A 21,802-nucleotide genomic window follows, 5' to 3' on the forward strand; every position below is an offset into this window, starting at 1 on the left:
GAAATGACTACAGACCCTTCTCTGAATCCTCATCTTTGATCGTGTCCTTCATAATCAGAGCCCAGTCCAAAATGGGGGAAGGCAGTGATGCGTGAGGTGTGCCCACTCCTCCACTCAACCCAAGCCAAGCCTCCCAGATGGATGTCAGACGTGCTTATTCACCTCAGGTGAGAACCAGGCCCCATCTGTCAGCACAGAGAGGAGGGAGGCATGATCCTGGCTTCCTTTTCCTTTGTGTTCTCTTCCATTTGTCCTTCCCTTGTTTCTCTCAGTCTCAACATAAACCAACACCTTTCCCTCTCCTCCCAGAATTTGGTGAGTCACTTTTCTGGTAGGGGCAGCATTCGAAGGCTGCAGACGGCATTGAACCATCTGGCTCGGCCGAATGGGGTGGTGTCTCCTTAGAGCGTTACTGACACGTCTCCTTGTCTCCAGTGCCCTCGCCTACCTCCTCCCTAATTAAATCAAGTACCCATCTTTCATTCTTAGGCCTTCCAAATCCTATGGCTTCTGTAGTGTTCTGAGTTATTTTGCTTGAAATGGGAGGAGAACATTTTGAAATTAACAGCCCACACACAGGCATACAGAGTATACACCCTTCTAATACCGGGTCGGATCCCCTTTGCCTCAAGAACAGCCTGAATTCTTCGGGGCATTCTATAAGGTGTCGGAAACGTTCCACAGGGATGTTGGTCCATGCTGAAGCGATGGTATCATGCAGTTGATACAGATTGGATGGCGGTACATTCATGCTGCGAACAGCCCGTTCCACCTCATCCCAAAGATGCTCTATTGGGTGGAGGTCTTGGGACTGACCAGGCCACTCAGGTAAACTGAGTTCGCTGTTATGTTCCATGCAATGTTTTTCCACTCTTCTTCTTGTTTGTTGTTTTTAGCTGATAGGAGTGGAACCGGGCGTGGTCGTCTGCTGCAGTAGCCCTTCCGTAGCAAGGATCGACGAGTTGTGCATTCCGAGATGCCGTGCTCACACCACTGTTGTAGTGCGCCGTTATATATCTGTTTGTGGCCCGCCTGTTAGCTTGCACGATTCTTGCCATTCTCCTTCGACCTCTCTCATCAACGAGCTGTTTTGGCTCAAAGGGTCACCGCTGGCTGGAAATGTTGTGTTTGTTGCACCATTCTCGGTAAACCCTAGAAACTGTCCTGGGTGAAAAGCCCAGGAGGATGGCCGTTTCTGAGATACTGGACCCGGCGCGCCTGGCAACGGCAATTATACCACTGTATAGAACAGTAACTGAATGTCTTGATGCCTGCCTGCCTGCTTTATATAGCAAGCCACGGCCACTTGACTCACTGTCTGTAGGAGCGATCCATTTTTGTGAACGAGTGGTGTACCTAAAAACTGTCTGCTGAGTGTACACACACACACACACACACACACACACACACACACACACACACACACACCCCACCCACCCACACACACACACACACACACACACACCCCACCCACCCACCCACCCACCCACCCACCCACAGACACATCCCACAGCTACTCACGTACACGCACCCACATGGCCCCCACCCACCCACCCACAGACACACACACCACCCGCTCACAGACACACACACCTGCCATACGTCCACTGAAAGGTCCCTACAGGGGCACTCAATTCTCTGAGGTGTCCAACTCAGGTTTTTGTGTAATTGGGATGCGATGTGCCAGCTCAAGGTCTAATTGCTTTCAGACACCGAAGAGGAATAGGGGATACGATTGGCTGCCTTAAACGGCACACGTTCAATCAAAAGCATTAGCTGTCCAACTCTTGGCAGCACAGAAGCACTTGTTGACATTGGAGGGAGTGGATGCTAACAGATACACAGAAAATAAACATTGAGAACAGATTGCCTGTAAGTCCCAACAGCATAGCAAATGAACATACAACATACTTAGGATCATTATTATACAATACATACTGGGTGGATACACGTTCATACTCTTGTTTTCAAAAGGAGACAAATATTTTCTTAGGTTTTTAGAACACACATTGGGATATCAGGTGAGATGTTAAGAGACAAATTACCATAGTAGTCAAACCATCCTCCATTTCTTGTATTGTGAAATTCAAAGCAATTCTATTCAATCAGAAAATACATTATTAAAAGGTATCTGACTGGGTAGAGAGGTTCCAGGGAGGAAGAGGAGAAGCGAGAGGTTTCACTTTTGCCAAAAATCTGTCTAAAATAAGCCATATGAGCTTATTTTGGACCTAGACTTGTCACCTGCCTTCCTGCCTTTGGGACAACGACTCCCATTGTTAGGGCGGAGACAAGAGCATCTCGTAATTATATACAGAGCTCAGTTCTATCCACTGTAAAACAAGCTGACCAGAGGCTACCATTAGGGTTAGAGGTCAGCCCTCACTTAAAACTATTGTAGCTGTCAATCGACACAAAAGACAGAAGACATGCCAATCAGAGCTGTTCTCTGGTCCATCAGTCGTCTCGATGTCATCCTCCACACCCAAATCGTCCAATCAATCAAACCACTCAGTTTCTCATCCGTTTCTTCTCTTCAATCAAGAGAAATTGGCATTAATCCCATTCTGACCCACAGCCTCCTCCTCCACTTCGCCGCAACACGCACTTAATGCCGTTGTCCAGCACTTCACAAATCTCGCCCGCGATCAATAGCGACCATTCTCTCTGTAGATTCTACAATGACCTCAGACAACATTTGCATATCCAATCCTCTCCCCATTGATTTCTGGCCCTCATTACAACCCCATTACAAACAGGACTGTGATGCCTAATCTATAGGAGTGCCTCTATGGAGGGGTATACAGTTTAAAGCATGGTTATGCTTTAGATCCCATGTGTCTGAAAGCAGTGTCTGAAACGAATCCAGACTCACTTGGCATGGGGGCATGTGGCAGCCAGGAGGCCATTCCCGTGTTCCCAAGTTTAATCAGCCCGTCACTGGAGTTAGCTGGCACATGGATGGATGGTACTTGTGTGGCGGTGAGGTCAACAATGGACGTCATCAGCGTGATAATCCTTCCACATGGAGATGACCTAATGTTCAATCTCCGGATAGGAAGGTCAAGTGGTGTTTGGAAGGCTGTGATACCGGCTCGGAGGGCATTGTGCTGGGCAATCTGCTTGTTTAATGACTACTGATGCAGCCTTGGGGTGTACTTTATTGTCATGGCCAACATCTATCTACCTGGGTTTACCTAGGACTAACTGGACTGCCATCACAGGAGGTTGGTGGCACCTTAATCGGTGAGGACGGGATCGTGGTGATGGCTGGAGCGGAATAGGTAGAATGGTATCAAATACATAAAACACATGGTTTGATGTCATTCCATTCGCTCCGTTCCAGACATTATTATGAGCCGTCCTCCCCTCAGCAGCCTCTACCTACTGTCATCCTTTTTCATGGGGATGCAGTCCGTCACTTGAATTGGCACTAGCCAAACAACCTTTAGAGTTGTTTATAAGAAAAGTGTAAAAAGGAAGCTGAATTGTGTTGCCTGTAACTCTCCGGTGATATGAACCTCGGCTTTGTTTACCTTCTGTATTCCTCAGTGGACTGTGAGTCAGAGGGGATGGCATTTTAGTTTTGTACAGGCTAGATGATGTAGTGGTGTGTTAATTTCATTTCGCCAATATATGGATAGTTCATTTTTCTAGATCAGATAATATCCTGAGAGGGATGCCCAAAACAGTACAAGGTGGATTAAAAGTTATCTGACTAACTACTATTCTGCTATGAATGGAGTATGAGGTAAATGTTAAAAATATCATCTCTAAAATAAGTTATATGACAGAGACTCCCAACTCCACTGTTTATATTGAGCTATGAGCAGGCACCTGCCTTGACACTGGTCATGTCGCCCCCGAGTCCTGATTAACACCCCAAATGACATCATCAGAGGGTGACATCTCATTCAGGCAGATGAAGGCCCCCTGTGGTGGCAACCCTGTCATGCCACTTAACTGGAGTGGTATTCAAGACACCTCAGCCTTGAACTAGGAGTGTGAATCATGATGATATGATTATAGAGCCAGCCATAAAATTGACACTGGGTCTAAAGCCTAATTAATAAGTGGCCTGAAAAAAATACAGAAACTACAGTAGTTTCAGTCAAATACACACTATTCCAGAGAGCTGGAAATGTCATGCTTGGCAACCAAACTCCTAACAGAAGCCATGGATGGAGAAATAAGTCCTTTCCCATTGACCCTGGTCACAACTCCTAACTCTTTCTAGAGTCACAGCAATTCAAATTGTTCTGCGTTGCCAAGGTAACAGCAAAACCAAGGTCTTTTCTCAGACCGGAATGGTTTTGTCATAGCACATGGAGTATAAAAAAGTAGAATGTGTTACCGTGCAGCACTAACCAAAGTGAATGAAAATGGTAGCCATTCTTGTTACCGTGCAGCACTAACCAAAGTGAATGAAAATGGTAGCCATTCTTAAATGAAAATGGAGGACAAATTCAAGGTGTCTTTTTTGCCAAAATAATCATGCATTTCGGCTTGAAAGTGTTTGCTAGGTAGCTTTCAGAAGAAGGACAAACACAGGTCTGAATACATTTCATAATGCTTAAAAGACCGAAACTGTATGAATGAAGTCTAGCCCAAAATACCCTAACCTAAAGAAAACAAAAGAGAATATGAACTTACCATAGCAGAATGAGGGTGATGATCCCTCCTGACACGAGAGACTCTCCACACTCCCTCCAGAAAGTGCTGTGGTATGGGATTCACCGTGGACTTGGACCCTCCCATGTAGCTGCTCTGGATCCCACCCCAACCCTGGAGTCCCCCCCTGAACCTTTCTCCAGGAATCTGATCATAGAACCTGGGTGGCTGCTTGGCTGGCGAGTCCTCCATGGACCAGTCCTGGCAGGGTAGGGTGCCCACGCTGTGGGCGGCAGGGCGGGGGGTCAGCCCTGAGGAGAAGGCTCCAGGATGCAGGTCGGGCATGTCTCCGGTGAGGCCCAAGGCTTTCTGCAGGGCCAGGCGTCTCAGTTGGTGGAGGGCAGTGCCACAGACCTGGCAGGTGCTGTCCTCTCTAGCATACGGGCCCCTATGTGGACACTGGAGGTGCTGGAGCTTGTCGAACAGGAACACGGCGAAGCCCGGGTCCTGTGGAGAAACAACGAGATTAGAGTCAACCCACGAGTCAGATCTCAAATATTCAGGTTTGTTCAAGATCATTTCATTTCAGTTAATTTCTCTTATTTCTGATATGCCATACTGCTACTTATTCGAAAACATATATTGCAGTATTCTATTAAAAGACAAACACATTACATAGCCTACATACATGTAAGCTCACACACACACACACAGGCTCCAGGCGGATACCATCACAGAGAAGTGCACACCATCAAGAGCTAGGGTAGTCATGACTACCATATCCACTGATCAACTCAATGGCCTCAATGGAAGATGGGTATCCAAGAGTCTCAACGAATACAACACAGCTTCAGGAAACAGTTAGCTGTATAAGGATGTGATGCGAGGGTTGACTCATAACCTGCAGTCCCCGTGGATATGGGTCATGAAATATTGAGAGAAAACAATGCATTGAAAATCCATAAATGTACCATTCTTGCTCAATTCATATCTATAGGCTACATTGAGGTTTTTCTTTCATTATTTTTATCTGGCGTTAGTGCATAGTCTAAGTTTTAAGGCCTAACTGTAGCGCACCAACTACACGGCAATTGCCAAATAATTTGGGGCAGCAAAAGTTTACGTTGATCCGGTGAGGCAAAAAGGAAAACGGAGTTTAATTCAATACGAGAAAAGCTGCGAAATAGAGAGTTTAAAATAAATTGAAGGAAGGGCCAGAACAGTAGCCTAATGTTTGGGAAAGATTTGGTAAAAGTGGTGAAAATAGAATGATAGCGGTGCCGGCTATGTCACGTGTGGTGATTGTGAAAAAATTTCAGTCTCTCGATGTGCAAAACTGATAGAGACATACCCCAAGCGACTTACAGCTGTAATCGCAGCAAAAGGTGGCGCTACAAAGTATTAACTTAAGGGGGCTGAATAATTTTGCACGCCCAATTTTTCAGTTTTTGATTTGTTAAAAAAGTTTGAAATATCCAATAAATGTCGTTCCACTTCATGATTGTGTCCCACTTGTTGTTGATTCTTCACAAAAAAATACAGTTTTATATCTTTATGTTTGAAGCCTGAAATGTGGCAAAAGGTCGCAAAGTTCAAGGGGGCCGAATACTTTCGCAAGGCACTGTATCTGGCCTTGTGTTCTAGGTTATTGTCCTGCTGAAATGTGAATTTGTCTCCCAGTTTCTGGTGGAAAGCACACTGAACCAGGTTTTCCTCTAGGATTTTGTCTGTACTTAGCTCTATTCCATTAATTTTTATCCTAAAACACTCGCTAGTCCTTGCCAATTACAAGAATACCCATATCATGATGCAGCCAACGCCATGCTTGAAAATATGAAGAGTTGTAATGATGTGCACTGAGAGTCGGGAAGCAAGTTCAGGGTGTGAGTGTTTTAATAAATAAAAGTAAAATAACACAAAACAAGAAAACACGAACAACGCACAGAACTGACACAGGAACAGAAACAATGACGACTAGGGAAGAAACCAAAGGGAGTGACATATATAGGTCAGGTTATCAAGGAGGTGATGGAGTCCAGGTGAGTGTCATTATGCGGCTAACGCTGGTGAAAGGTGTGCGCCCTAACGAGGAGCCTGGTGACCTAAAGGCAGGAGAGGGAGCACACGTGACAAGAGTGGTACTCTGTGATGTGTTGTATTGGTTCTCCAAAACATAACAGTGTGTTTTGAGAACATAAACTTAATTTTTTTGCCAAATTTATTGCAGTTTTACTTTAGTGCCTTATTGTATACAGGATGCATGTTTTGGAATATTTTTATTCTATACAGGCTTCCACTCTGTCATTTAGATTAGGATTGTGGAGTAACTACAATGTGGTTGATCCATCCTCAGTTTTTTCCTATCAAAGCCATCACAGTCAAATCTGTAACTGTTTTAAAGTAACCATTGGCCTCACGGTGAAATCCCTGAGCGGTTTCCTTCCTCTCCGGCAACTGAGTTAGGAAGAACGCCTGTAACTTTGTAGTGACTGGTTGTATTGATACACCATCCAAAGTGTAATTAATAACTTCCCCATGCTCAAAGAGATATTCAATGTCTGTTTTTTTACCCATCTACCAATAGGTGTCCTTGTTTTTGAGGCATTGGAAAACGTCACTGTTATATGTGGTTGAATCTGTGTTTGAAAATCACTGCTCAACTGAGGGACCTTACAGATAACTGTATGTGTGGCGTACAGAGATGAGGTAGTCATAAACAAATCATGTTAAACACCACTATTGCCCACAGAGTGAGTCCATACAATTTATTATGTGACTTATTAAGAACATATTTACTCCTGAACTTATCTAGGCTTGCCATAAGAAAAGGGTTGATTACTTACTGACTCAAGACATTTCAGCTTCTCATTTTTAATAAATATGTTTTTTTTTTAAATAAAAAAATATATAATTTTACTTTGACATTATGGTATATTGTATGTAGGACAGTGACACAAAATCTCAACTTTAATGAATTTTACATTCAGGCTGTAACACAACAAAATGTGTAAAAAAGTGAAGGGGATACTTTCTGAAGGCCTATATGTATATATTGTATTCTAGTCAAGGCTCATCCTATATAACTACTGCTGTACTCACCTTTTTTATGAATATAATAATATTAATGTCTACACACACAATCATATACAGATACATTTATATTGCTCGTTCTAATATTTCAAATTGTCTTCATTCCTTTTTCTTTTTTTAATGTTTGTATTGTTTAGGTATTACTGCACTGCTGGAGCTAGGAGCATAATCATTTTGTTACACCCACGATAACATCTGCAAAATATGTGTACGTGACCAATACAAATGTATTTCATGTATCTAATTATAGAAAAGTTGACTAACAAATAGCCTACCAAAATGCTGGAAATCCTAAGCAGAACATAGGCCTACCTAAAAGCCTGACAAAAAAATATCTCCGCCATCTCTGACTGTACAGCGCATTTTCTATATCCGCAGATGGTTAACAGTAATTGTGGGCAGGTGAGGGTGAACAAACATCTGACCCGCACATCACTAAAGGACGTTACTCTAACAGAAAACTTTTCAGACCAAGACATTTAGAGACTACCTAAGGGCTCAGATCGGTAAAAAAAAGAATCCTTCCTTAGCAGAAAAGATAGGATGAGGCAGAGAGGAAGGATAACACAGGCAACAAAGATTTTTTTTGCTCAAAGGTTTCCTTCCTTGATGGGTGGTGTAAGATATCTGCAGGGGTAAATATGAGTGTGAGCCAAGAGAAAGACCTGAAAAACACCCGCTGTACTGTACTACCTTAACATCTGATTGAGAACATCTTTTTACAGAATAGGGTAGTTCAACAATGTCTAGTAATATCAACAGTTTGTTGAGTCACCAACATTCAAACACTGTGAGTGAAACGTTTCCCTTTTAAATCATTATTCAAACACCTTCCCAAGAAGTCCTGATTCTGAACAGTGAACTTGAACGCACACTGAACTCACGACAGCTGCTCGCAGTACCTCAACAACACACAATGCACAACTTCTCTATCCTCGCACTGGACATTGTATAAAAGTTGATTTAAGGTTGGTAATAAACTGCGCTTGGCCCTGCCTGCGGTTGTGTCTCAGGCGTGGGTGCAGGGGCGGGGGGTGTGAGCGGGAGTTCCCCTCCTATATGTCACTGAGGTTTATGTTGTGGAGTGAGCCGGAGGTCAGGAGTAGAAAGAGCCATCCTCAGCAACAGTGCTCGGTGATTGAGTGCTTTTGTCTGAGGCAGGGGAGCATGGGAGTGGACTGACAGGAGGTTGGGGTCTGGTGGACAGGCTTTGCCAGATGCTGCAATCTGTTCAAGGCTCCAGGGAGCTCTGCGTTCCAACGACCAGTTTGTTATCTGACTTTGATAACTTTTTGGGATAAAAAAAAACATTGTTGAGAATGTCTCTCGTGTTTTTGTGCAGAATGTCATGCGAGAGGAATGAGTGGTTCTTCATAAATAGACAGCCTTATCACATGAGACACGACTGGTGGATGAGAAACCAAATCCAATGGGACCCAAACTTTAAAAAAGCCCAATTGCCTTCTGTCTGGAGTCTGGACTCAAATTCTTGTATATCAGTTCTTGTGTGTCTGTATGGTAATGCATAACAAGCACTGGTGTGTCTGTATGGTAATGCATAACAAGCACTGGTGTGTCTGTATGGTAATGCATAACAAGCACTGGTGTGTCTGTATGGTAATGCATAACAAGCACTGGTGTGTCTGTATGGTAATGCATAACAAGCACTGGTGTGCCTGTATGGTAATGCATAACAAGCACTGGTGTGTCTGTATGGTAATGCATAACAAGCACTGGTGTGTCTGTATGGTAATGCATAACAAGCACTGGTGTGTCTGTATGGTAATGCATAACAAGCATTTCCCATAACAATGATACAAAACGGTCTGGCTTTTGTCAGTCTATAACCTACGCTTTAACAGCTGTCGAGCTTATAAAAGTCCTGCACACAGATGTAAGCTCCCGGTAAGACCCCGAGTCTCTTGAAGACCATCCACCCTCCCCCTGACTCATCAATACCCACTTGAATACAGCAGGCCCAAAAACAATACCATTGGAAGGTCTTCTCACTTTGTCCAGAGATTTAAGAGCATGCTGTTGGCTGTGGTTCCTACCGTCAAAATGGATGCCGGAGTCCTTTGCCAGGAGAAAGAGCAGGGTTGTGACCTCCCTTTGTAATGAGTCAATGCCTTTGAATAGGAGCATATCTCCAGGTCTCTGCTCCGTGTGTTTGCGCTGGGCCCTGCATGTCCATAGACCCAGACCCGGGTGGCAGCAGCCAGGCACACTCTGGAAACACTCCAGACAAGAGGCTTTTGGGGGAACATTACGATAGTTTACAACCCCAAACCTGCTCATCATTGCCTTTGTCTCACGGCCCATTGAAAGAGACAGACTGCGGAGTCTGTTAAGAGGTGAGGATAAAGGCGTAATATTGTACATCTGCTTGAAGGGATACCAAAGACGCGAGTGAGGTTGTTCAACAAGTGTCAGTGACGCTATCAACGGTGGCGCTGCTGAAACATGGGTTCCACATTTGAACTGACACAAGACAGTCCAATATTATCCTTCTAATATCACACTGAAATTGAAAGGATAGTTATTAGCAGAGTACACCTCTTGAAATAATCCCATTTCTACGCCTTCTGGAGGAAACGTCCTTAAAGAATTTACACCATGGGACTTAACTTGTAAAACAACCAGGAGAGAATGACTTATGGTTATTGATGACAGTGTCAACAGTGTAGAGAATGAGACCTGCAGTACTGTCACCTGGGTTAGGAGTGGCTTCTCTTTATAGATATCTCTGAGGACAATACACCTGGGTTAGGAGTGGCTTCTCTTTATAGATCTCTCTGAGGACAATACACCTGGGTTAGGAGAGGCTTCTCTTTATAGATATCTCTGAGGACAATACACCTGGGTTAGGAGAGGCTTCTCTTTATAGACTCTCTGAGGACAATACACCTGGGTTAGGAGTGGCTTCTCTTTATAGACTCTCTGAGGACAATACATCTGTGTTCATACAGTATTGGAAGTTATGCTCAGACATACATACAAATACTGTGTGTAAACTGTAAAGGTTTCTGATTACAGTGATATGACAGGGACTAAGAGATGTTTCTGATTACAGTGATATGACAGGGACTACTACTATTTCCAACATACATTCAATCCCAGTCTTCATGTTCTCTGCTTTCTGTCCGCTTCCTTCTCTTTACAAACAGACCAGAGGGGAAATAGAAGGTTTACACTATACAGCAGCAAGGATACAACAGCAAATTCTAATCTATACTTTCTCACACAAGTGTGTCTCCTGCACAGTTTATGGACTTCCTACCACAGCCTGTTGAGTTAAGCCGTTAACTAGCCACACAATGCGGCCATGTTTTCTTAAACTCTTAAACGCCTACACATACAAATGCGGGTACTGCGTCGTTAACGGTCGATGCCCAGGGTGTTTAAACAACAAAACAATGGTGTTTCCCCTTTCTCCCTTCTCCTAATGCTTGAGAAACTGTTGAGACAGATGTGACTATTCTTTCTAAATTGGCCCCTGGTACAGTGGTTGTACAGTGGACCAGCTGGAGTCTGTGCGACTTCTAACCTCCTTGCCCCTTACTTTCCCACAGCTACTGAGAGAGCTTGGCCTACTGTGAGGCCAACAGAATGACCTTTTGCATGTTTTATCAGATGTAGAGATGGAGGTCAGGAAACCATAATAATAGCCCTATCTTATACCACACAAAGCCCAAATACTTTCTTCCCCCAAAAATCAATACATTTGGGAGGTCAATTGGTTATAAACAAAACAAAAGTATGAAATCTAAATACCAGTAGCATATGGAATATTGTTAAAGAGCATGGAAACATTTTGGATTGGAGAGCTGTCTTTACAACTGAATAACCTATATGTAAAAGTTACACAAATGTACAATAATACTTGCTCTACTTTATCTAAGGTTTGATCACATTCTTCCATCACATAGTGGCTTAAGATATAGTCCTTGTTATAGAAACATATCATTTGTAAAAAATTTAAAAAACAACAACACATGCATAAACAGTATATACAGTTGAAATCGGAAGTTTACATACACTTACGTTGGAGTCAATAAAACTTGTTTTTCCACCAATCCACAAATGTCTTGTTAACAAACTATAGTTTTGGCAAGTCAGTTAGGACATCTACTTTGTGCATGACACAAGTCATTTCTCCAACAATTGTTGACAGACAGATTATTTCACTTATAATTCACTGTATCACAATTCCAGTGGGTCAGAAGTTTACATACACTAAGTTGACTGGGCCTTTAAACAGCTTGGAAAATTCCAGAAAATGATGTCATGGCTTCAGAAGCTTCTAATAGGCTAATTAACATAATTTGAGTCAATTGGAGGTGTACCTGTGGATGTATTTCAAGGCGTACCTTCAAACTCAGTGCCTCTTTGCTTGACATCATGGGGAATTGAAAAGAAATCAGCCAAGACCTCAGAAAAAGATTGTAGACCTCCACAAGTCTGGTTCATCCTTGCGAGCAATTTTCAAATGCCTGAAGGTACCATGCTTATCTGTACAAACAATAGTAGGCAAGTATAAACACCATGGGACCATGCAGTCGTCATACCGCTCAGGAAGGAGACGTGTTTTGTCTCCTAGAGATGATGGTACTTTGGTGCGAAAAGTGCAAATCAATCCCAGAACAACAGCAAAGGACCTTGTGAAGATGCTGGAGGAAACAGGTACAAAAGTATCTATATCCACAGTAAAACAAGTTATATATCGACATAACCTTGAAAGCCCGCTCAGCAAGGAAGAAGCCACTGCTTCAAAACCGCCATAAAAAAAGTCAGACTACAATTTGCAACTGCACATGGGGACAAAGATGGGACTTTTTGGAGAAATGTCCTCTGGTCTGATGAAACAAAAATAGAACTGTTTGGCCATAATGGCCATCATTATGTTTGGAGGGAAAAGGGGGAGGCTTGTAAGCCGAAGAATACCATCCCAACCGTGAAAAACTGAGATTAAATGTATTTGGCTAAGGTGTATGTAAACTTCCAACTTCAACTATATATATATATATATATATATATATATATATATATATATATATATATACATACACACACACACATTTCTATACATATACACATTTATATACACATATAGAGCCATAGGCCTTTATACTAGGATTGCATTCAACTGTGATCATTATGGCACATGGCAGTGCATATGGGTCAGCACGTGGAAGGATCCTTTCCCACCTAAATGTAATTTATAACATGTTTGAACATGGACAACTAAGTACACTTAAGCAATGAGGCCTGAGGGGGTGTGGCATATGGCCAATATACCACAGCTAACGGCTGTTCTTACGCACAACACAACAGCCCTTAGCCTAATAAGGCTGCATTCTGTATACTTCCGGCCCTTCTTTGGACACTGTGTTAACAACCCTCCAGGCAAGCTTCAATGCCATACAACTCTCCTTCCGTGGCCTCCAATTGCTCTTAAATACAAGTAAAACTAAATGCATGCTCTTCAACCGATCACTACCTGCACCTACCCGCCTGTCCAACATCACTACTCTGGACGGCTCTGACTTAGAATACGTGGACAACTACAAATACTTAGGTGTCTGGTTAGACTGTAAACTCTCCTTCCAGACCCATATCAAACATCTCCAATCCAAAGTTAAATCTAGAATTGGCTTCCTATTTCGCAACAAAGCATCCTTCACTCATGCTGCCAAACATACCCTTGTAAAACTGACCATCCTACCAATCCTCGACTTTGGCGATGTAATTTACAAAATAGCCTCCAATACCCTACTCAACAAATTGGATGCAGTCTATCACAGTGCAATCCGTTTTGTCACCAAAGCCCCATATACTACCCACCATTGCGACCTGTACGCTCTCGTTGGCTGGCCCTCGCTTCATACTCGTCGCCAAACCCACTGGCTCCATGTCATCTACAAGACCCTGCTAGGTAAAGTCCCCCCTTATCTCAGCTCGCTGGTCACCATAGCATCTCCCACCTGTAGCACACGCTCCAGCAGGTATATCTCTCTGGTCACCCCCAAAACCAATTCTTTCTTTGGCCGTCTCTCTTTCCAGTTCTCTGCTGCCAATGACTGGAACGAACTACAAAAATCTCTGAAACTGGAAACACTTATCTCCCTCACTAGCTTTAAGCACCAACTGTCAGAGCAGCTCACAGATTACTGCACCTGTACATAGCCCACCTATAATTTAGCCCTATCAACTACCTCTTTCCCAACTGTATTTAATTTATTTATTTATTTTGCTCCTTTGCACCCCATTATTTTTATTTCTACTTTGCACATTCTTCCATTGCAAAACTACCATTCCAGTGTTTTACTTGCTATATTGTATTTACCTTGCCACCAAGGCCTTTTTTTTGCCTTTAACTCCCTTCTCACCTCATTTGCTCACATTGTATATAGACTTGTTTATACTTTATTATTGACTGTATGTTTGTTTTACTCCATGTGTAACTCTGTGTTGTTGTATCTGTCGAACTGCTTTGCTTTATCTTGGCCAGGTCGCAATTGTAAATGAGAACTTGTTCTCAACTTGCCTACCTGGTTAAATAAAGGTTAAATAAATAAAAATAAATAAAAAGCCGTGGTATATACCACAAACCCCCGAGGTGCCTTATTGCTATTATAAACCGGTTACAAACATAATTAGAGCAGTAAAAATAAACGTTTGTCATATATATACCACAGCTGTCAGCCAATCAGCATTCAGGGCTCGAACCACCCAATTTATAATATAGTTTATATCACTGCATTCAATGTCAAGTAAAACAAATAGCAAACATTTGCACCTGAACTGAACATTAGAGAATCAAGTAATTTTTTTTACCTTAAATTCTCGGCCCTACCAGGTCTTATACCAGCTCTTATTTTCTCTCCCGACAGTATTCCTCTCCAAAATCACCAGCAGGCAGATGGGCCCACAATCGCGAGCAAGGACCTTTTCCAAGCGCGGGAAGAAGTTCCTCAGCGTGCTATCTCTTAACTTTTCCAAAACTAACTAAACAGAGACGAACATAGTGGTCTCTCTACTCTCTCACAATGTAAATCACATAGCCTCTCTCATTGACAGATGACAGTTGGGCGTTCCAGCAGCAGTTGTGCCGCTGTTGACACTTCAATGAACAAAGATTATCCAAAGTCCACTTCTACCGCGAAGTCACTCGTTTATTCTAACCTAGACTATCGTATGAGAAATTGCTGAATGTTGTCTCTCGCGAGTGTCTCGGAAATTTGCCAATATGTCCTTGGACACATGATACAACTGTAGGTTAAAAAGTAATTGCATGTTCACTGAGTTGGACTTAATAATGGATATATAATTTGATTACCTACCAGTATTTTCTTCGAGGTTAAATGATATTTGTTGGGTAGTTCTATTTCTACCCTTTCTAAATTGTTTTCCTAGTTGCTCTGTCTTTCCAGGCTGCATAGACCTAGGCCTACAGAATTACCTGCAGCTTTTATTGTTAAACACACACGGCATTCACCTATAAAAAAGGTTCATACACATTTAAATGTCATATACAGCAAATTAAATGCATAAAATGAAATATTATGTTAAAGGGTGATGCGAAAAAAATATATCAATGATCTACAATACATAATAATAAATGGAGTAAGTAAACAAACAAAAAAGAACACCAAAAATGGACTAAATATAATACATTTGCACCTGTGTAAACACTGCTCTGTAAGGACACTGCGCTGTAAGAACACTGCTCTGTAAGGACACTGCTCTGTAAGGACACTGCACTGTAAGGACACTGCGCTGTAAGGACACTGCGCTGTAAGGACACTGCTCTGTAAGGACACTGCTCTGTAAGGACACTGTGCTGTAAGAACACTGCTCTGTAAGGACACTGCACTGTAAGGACACTGCGCTGTAAGGACACTGCGCTGTAAGGACACTGCTCTGTAAGGACACTGCACTGTAATTACACGGTGCTGTAAGGACACTGCTCTGTAAGGACACTGCACTGTAAGAACACTGCGCTGTAAGAACACTGCACTGTAAGGACACTGCTCTGTAAGGACACTGCTCTGTAAGAACACTGCACTGTAAGGACACTGCGCTGTAAGGACACTACGCTGTAAGGACACTGCTCTGTAAGGACACTGCACTGTAATTACACTGTGCTGTAAGGACACTGCTCTGTAAGGACACTGCACTGTAAGAACACTGCGCTGTAAGAACACTGCACTGTAAGGACACTGCGCTGTAAGGACACTGCTTGGCGAGGTTAGAGTACATACAGTATGTCAAAAAAATAAACAGTGGAGAAACAAGTGTCTGCAAGCCTTGGCCAGCAGTGAAACTGCTCCAAAGTTTTGGGTTAATGTATGCTCCGAACATAAAGTCAGCAATCTGCCCGCAGATGCATCTTCATGGTGCCACAGGCCTGTATCCGCTCTTATTCTGTCTGGCTGGGGGTTTAAAGCCCACGCTCTGGTCTCACAGGCTCATAATGCTATTCATTAATCGGGACCAGTCACTAATCAAGGCATGGTGGTATCCCTGTCCCATAGCAGCAGACGGGCGATTGTTCAGCAAGCTGATGAAAGAATCAAAATCTCATCTAGTCTACTGATCTAGGACCCCCTTCATAAGGATGGCTGTTGGGAGCTGCTGGGAGCTGCTGGGAGCTGCTGGGAGCTGCTGGGAGCTGTTGGGAGCTGTTGGGGAGCTGATGGGAGCTCAGTGTGCTCTACCCCAGAGCTTACAGAATAAGGCTGGTGATGGATGAGTTTGTGAGGGTTTTGGGGATTAGCTAGGTGCACTTCAGGAGATGTCTTCTCTAATGTTGACAGGTCCTTTTCACAATGTGGCAAGCTATTATGAGACTGAGTCGATTGTAAAATAGAATTAAAATCAAATCAAAGTTGATTGGTCGCGTACACAGATTTGTAGATGTTATCGCAGGTGCAGGGAAATGCAATTCATTGTGTGCCGTAAAGAGAACAAGTTCAGGCTTTGAGAAAGTGGGTCAGAGCCACACACAGACAGGTTAATATTGTTGGATGATTGGTTGTGTCCTGGTATACCAGTGTTTTTTTTCCCCTTTCTTTTGCCTGTAGCTCCAAGGTCTCACTGCAAACAGGAAGGTGAATTCCATAATGCCAACCACCCCACCCCACCCCACACACCCACCCCTCGCTCCCCAGCCACCCCCACATCATAGTCGAAACATAGAGCAGCCATGTTGTGCATATTCATAGGGCCAGCCAGATCCTAATTAAAAACGCTGTGTAGAACTCCCTGGCAGCCTTCCAAAAGCTCTGCGGGGCTGGGGGGGCGGGGGGGTACTGAAACCCTCACTTGTACTGTCAGAGAAGACAATATACAATTCGCCATACAACCGGTAGACCTCACACAGGATTTAGGGGAAATGGGGGAGATGGGTGGTTAGTTGGGGTTGGGAGAGTGGGGATCTTCGCCGGAGGGTCCTTTGTCAAACGTGTCACTCCATCTCCGGCTATACTTGGACTGTGACTGAGGTTCTGGCAGCACCGCTACAGTTGGTGGCCGCCGTCAAGGCAAATGCCAAGTGTCATTTTCTAATGGATTTTTTCATTGTTTGACTGTATTGCCCGACACTCCTTCTCTCGTCATAAACAAGTGTCATCACATAAATGATAAAATAATAAAAAAGGAACTGAAGAGAAAAGATGGAAGATATACCGTAACCACCCCAACTACAGTTGAAATGACCAATCGTTCAAAGGTTCCCTCCCACAGTTGGAAAATAAATCACTTTTGAGTGCAGTGGAGACGTGTGCAACAGCAAAGCGATCGGCTTGTAGTTTATATGCTAACAAATGTGTACGAGCGCTCTGGCAGAGTGCAGCACAGCGGCCTGAAAGCCCTCAGGGGAGGACAGGTTCCAGCTGCGCAAAGCAGAGACCCAACTCCCTAAACAGACAGCACATCGTGAGAGAAAGGCTCACTCCACACAGACAAAGAGGTGCGCAGGATGTGTAGAATGGCCAGCCTTCTTTTCGAAACACTTCTAAACAGAGAGAGAATTTCCAAACAAAATCCGGAGCATGTTAGTTATGTTCAGCAGACCTCCTCTGTTGACAAGGATTGTCGCCTTTTCAATTTGCCCACACTCCTTTTGTAAAATCTACTTATTTTACAATTTCACCTAGACCCAACCCACTGTGCACACACCGGTTGAATCAACGTTGTTTCAACATCATTTGTCAGCGTAGTGTGATGTGGAATCACTGTGGACGATACATTGGATTTGAAAGAAGTCATCAACCTGTAAGTAGTGTTTTTATCTAATTTCAACCAGCGTTGTAAACATAGAAATTAGGATAAAACTTTAACTTAAATACATTACCTTAACCTGACTAACAGCTTGTTACGTCAATGTAATTTCAACATAATCATCAGAACTATGTACAGTATGTAAATGTTTTAAACAAACTACTATATTAATCTGACTATCCACAATAATCATATTATTGTGTACACGTAAACCTACACCATGATATTAAACATGGCAAATCAGAAGTCAATGCAGCCTACATAAACCCAACCTCACTCCAATGTTTTTTTTTCCCCACATACACCTTGTGTAAGAAAAGTTAGAGGTTACTTTCAACTATTCAATGTTATTTAGGTAGTCTATGTAAATGAGTATGGAAGCTGATACGTTTACAGATGTGATGTCAGCTGAATCAAACACAGCTCGTTTCCGAAGCTAAGCAGGGTTCAGGAAGGCATCTGAATGGTAGACTTTTTCTCCACAAAGTGCATTACCCCTCATATACCAGTAGGAGTCACTGTACAGGCAGAAATCATTGGACTGTGGCTTCACATTCTATTTCAATATACCTCCTTATTTAGGTTGATAGCATGACGTTGAAACAATGACGTTTATTCAAACATACCATTCTATCAACATTGAAACAAGGTCAAATAAAATGTTGAATCAAATATGAAATTCAACATATTTTCAACCACTCAATATACTGTATGTATACTGAATATAGGATATTGAATTGCGTTAGGTTCTAGGTGAAACTTTACGCAATTTCAACGTATACATAATTCCGATGATTATGTTGAGATTATATTGTAAGCAACAACCTGTTAGACAGATAAAGTCAATGTATTTAAATGTATGTTTTAGCCTAATTTCAATGTTTCCACGCTGGTTGAAATTAGATGAAAACAATACTGGTTGATGACTTTTTCAGGTCCCAATGTATTTTCCACATTGAAGCCATGGTCCCAAAACGTTTATAAATGAATTATGTTAAAACAACGTTGATTCAAACAGTGTGTTCCCAGTGGGTTAACAGGACTGTCCACGTGAAAGGTTCCTAGCAGAAGTCTTAAGATAATTGAATAACCATCTTCCTTCCTTTTAGCAAGATATGAAAGAAACAGGAAACAAGGCAATCCCACAGATTCACAATGTGGTCTGTTGTGTTCTAATGTGGTCTGTTGCGTTTAAAGAGCATATTGACCAAAGGATGTTTTACACTGTGGCTCCAGTTTCAGAGGAAATTCAAGTAAAGTACTTTGCACAATGGGGCACACCCTTTCCTTGTTCTTTACTGCCCCTAGAAGAACTGTGGCGTTGGGCCAGTGTGAGACCGAAAGGATGACTACCGTGTTTGTTGTGGGTAGATGACTACACATTTGAATTGAGTTCGAATCATTATGACATAAGTATACCATCACTCAAAGACGACCACTCTCCTTGTTTATTCTGAGAATCCTTCTTTCATCGAACCTCATTGGAGGCACTGCCTCAGCGCAGGATGTAGATACTGAGGACACCCTGAAGTCTCTCTCTCTCTCTCTCTCTCTCTCTCTCTCTCTCTCTCTCTCTCTCTCTCTCCTAATGTGTAGGTTCTTAAACTGTGCATGGATACCAATTAGCCTCGAGCTCCGATAAAACATTGCAGTACCCTAAATGTACTGAGCACAATGTTGCCAACTATAGTAAGTGCATGAAGGACATGTTTATACAATACAACCTGTAATGGAAATGGAATCCATTAATCAAAAACGGCATATAAACTGAGCAATTCAGTGCAGTTTTAGTTGATAGACATATGAAAGTACGGCATCCCTGGTTTGACTGAACAAGCAATATATACGGCTCAACTGTCACACAAATCCAGGCAACAGCAAGAAACAAGGCGACGGAAGGATAACGATGATAATGATACAGACGTAATTGACTATAAGAAGAGGGGGGAGGACGCTAATGGAGCATCTTAATAGAGCCATTACACCCTATTACAGTCACGTCCTGCCTTTTATCAAAGCTAATGGTAGTCATAATGGGGTAAGGTGACTCACAACCCCAGATATGAGATCCGTCTATTCAGAAATTATAACCCCTCCGCCTCGCCTTCCTCCACTTCCCAAGTCCGGGGCAACGCTGTGATTCACAGCAGGGTCAATCCCATGCAGCTCAGGAGTGAAGACAGGTAAACATGGATGTTGAGTGTTAGCACCGGTAGCACACTAGGCAGGGCTTGCTGATGGAATTGCACACACGCTGGATATGATTGGCTGCTGCTGATTGCTTGTTAACAGCAGCAAAACTGCGAAAGCCATCTGACCCTGTTAATGTTAATGTTGAGGTATGCGTAGCGGTTTTGTTTAGCTTGACTCTCATGCTAAGTTAAAGTACCATTATTTGCATTGCAGTCAATCCATTATACAGTATATTCGGAAAGTATTCAGACCCCTTGACTTCTTCCAGATTTTGTTACGTTACAGCCTTATTAGCAAATTTATAAAAAATAAAAAACAGAAATACCTTATTTACATAAGTATTCAGACCCTTTGCTTTGAGACTCGAAATTGAGCTGATTTGGAAAGGCACACCTGTCTATATAAGCTCCCACAGTTGACAGTGCATGTCAAAGCAATAACCAAACCATGAGGTCAATGCACAGATCTGGGGAAGGGTACCAAGAAATGTCTGCAGGTCCTGAAGAAAATAGTGGCCTCCATTCTTAAGTGGAAGAAGTTTGAAACCACCAAGACTCTACCTTGAGCTGGCCACCCGGCCAAACTGAGCGATCTGGGGAGAAGGGCCTTGGTCAGGGATGTGATCAAGAATCCAATGGTCACTCTGACAGAGCTCCAGAGTTCATCTGTGAAGATGGGAGAATCTTCCAGAAGGACAACCATCTCTGCAGCACTCCACCAATAAGGTATTTATGGTAGAGTGGCCAGACAGAAGCCACCACTCAGTAAAAGGCACAAGAAAGCCCCCTTGGAGTTTTCCAAAATGCACCTAAAGGTCTGATGAAACCAAGTGTGAACTATTTGGCCTGAATGCCAAGCGTCACGTCTGAAGGAAACCTTGCAACATCCCTACAGTGAAGCATGGTGGTGGCAGAATTATGCTGTTGGGAAGTTTTTCAGTGGCAGGGACTGGAAGACTAGTCAGAATCAAGGGAAAGATGAACGGAGCAAAGTACTGAGAGATCCTTGATGAAAACCTGCTCCAGAGCGCTCAGGACCTCAGACTGGGGTGAAGGTTCACCTTCCAACAGGACAACAACCCTAAGCACACAGCCAAGACAACGCAGGAGCGGACAAGCCTCTGAATGTCCTTGAGTGGCCCAGCCAGAGCCCGGACTTGAACCCAATCGAACATCTGGAGAGACCTGAAAATAGCTGTGTAGCGACGCTCCCCATCCAACCTGACAGAGCTTGAGAGGATCTGCAGAGAAGAATGGGAGAAACTTCCCAAATACGGGTGTGCCACGTTTGTAGCGTCATACCTAAGAAGACTTGACGCTGTAATCGCTGCCAAAGGTGCTTCAACAAAGTACTGAGTAAAGGGTCTGAATACTTATGTAAATTTGATATTTCAGGTTTTTTTTGCAAAAATATCTAAAAATGTGTTTTTGCTTTGTCATTATGGGGTATTGTGTCTAGATTGATGAGGAAAAAAATATTTAATACATTTTAGAATGTGGCTGTAACGTAATGCCGAATGCACCGTAAAACATGGGTTGTAGTTAGTACATTGTACATAGATAGAATTCTGATAGGGTTTCATACATAACGTATTCATATTGCGAAAGCTCAGAAGGTGATGATC

At 42.9% G+C, this 21,802-nt stretch overlaps 1 protein-coding gene across 2 annotated transcripts in view; it reads right to left on the minus strand.

Moving 5' to 3' along the window:
* The window catches only part of kif26aa (kinesin family member 26Aa), a 167,471-nt gene that overhangs the window by 96,374 nt on the left and 49,295 nt on the right, over positions 1-21,802 (minus strand). For both annotated transcript variants that reach the window (XM_036984711.1, XM_036984712.1), the window contains exon 3: positions 4,654-5,118. In XM_036984711.1, coding sequence (XP_036840606.1) covers positions 4,654-5,118 — 465 coding nt within the window. The remainder of the gene's footprint in view (positions 1-4,653; positions 5,119-21,802) is intronic.

The sequence above is a fragment of the Oncorhynchus mykiss genome, chromosome 8, assembly GCF_013265735.2.
Source record: "Oncorhynchus mykiss isolate Arlee chromosome 8, USDA_OmykA_1.1, whole genome shotgun sequence".
Taxonomy (NCBI): Eukaryota; Metazoa; Chordata; class Actinopteri; order Salmoniformes; family Salmonidae; genus Oncorhynchus; species Oncorhynchus mykiss.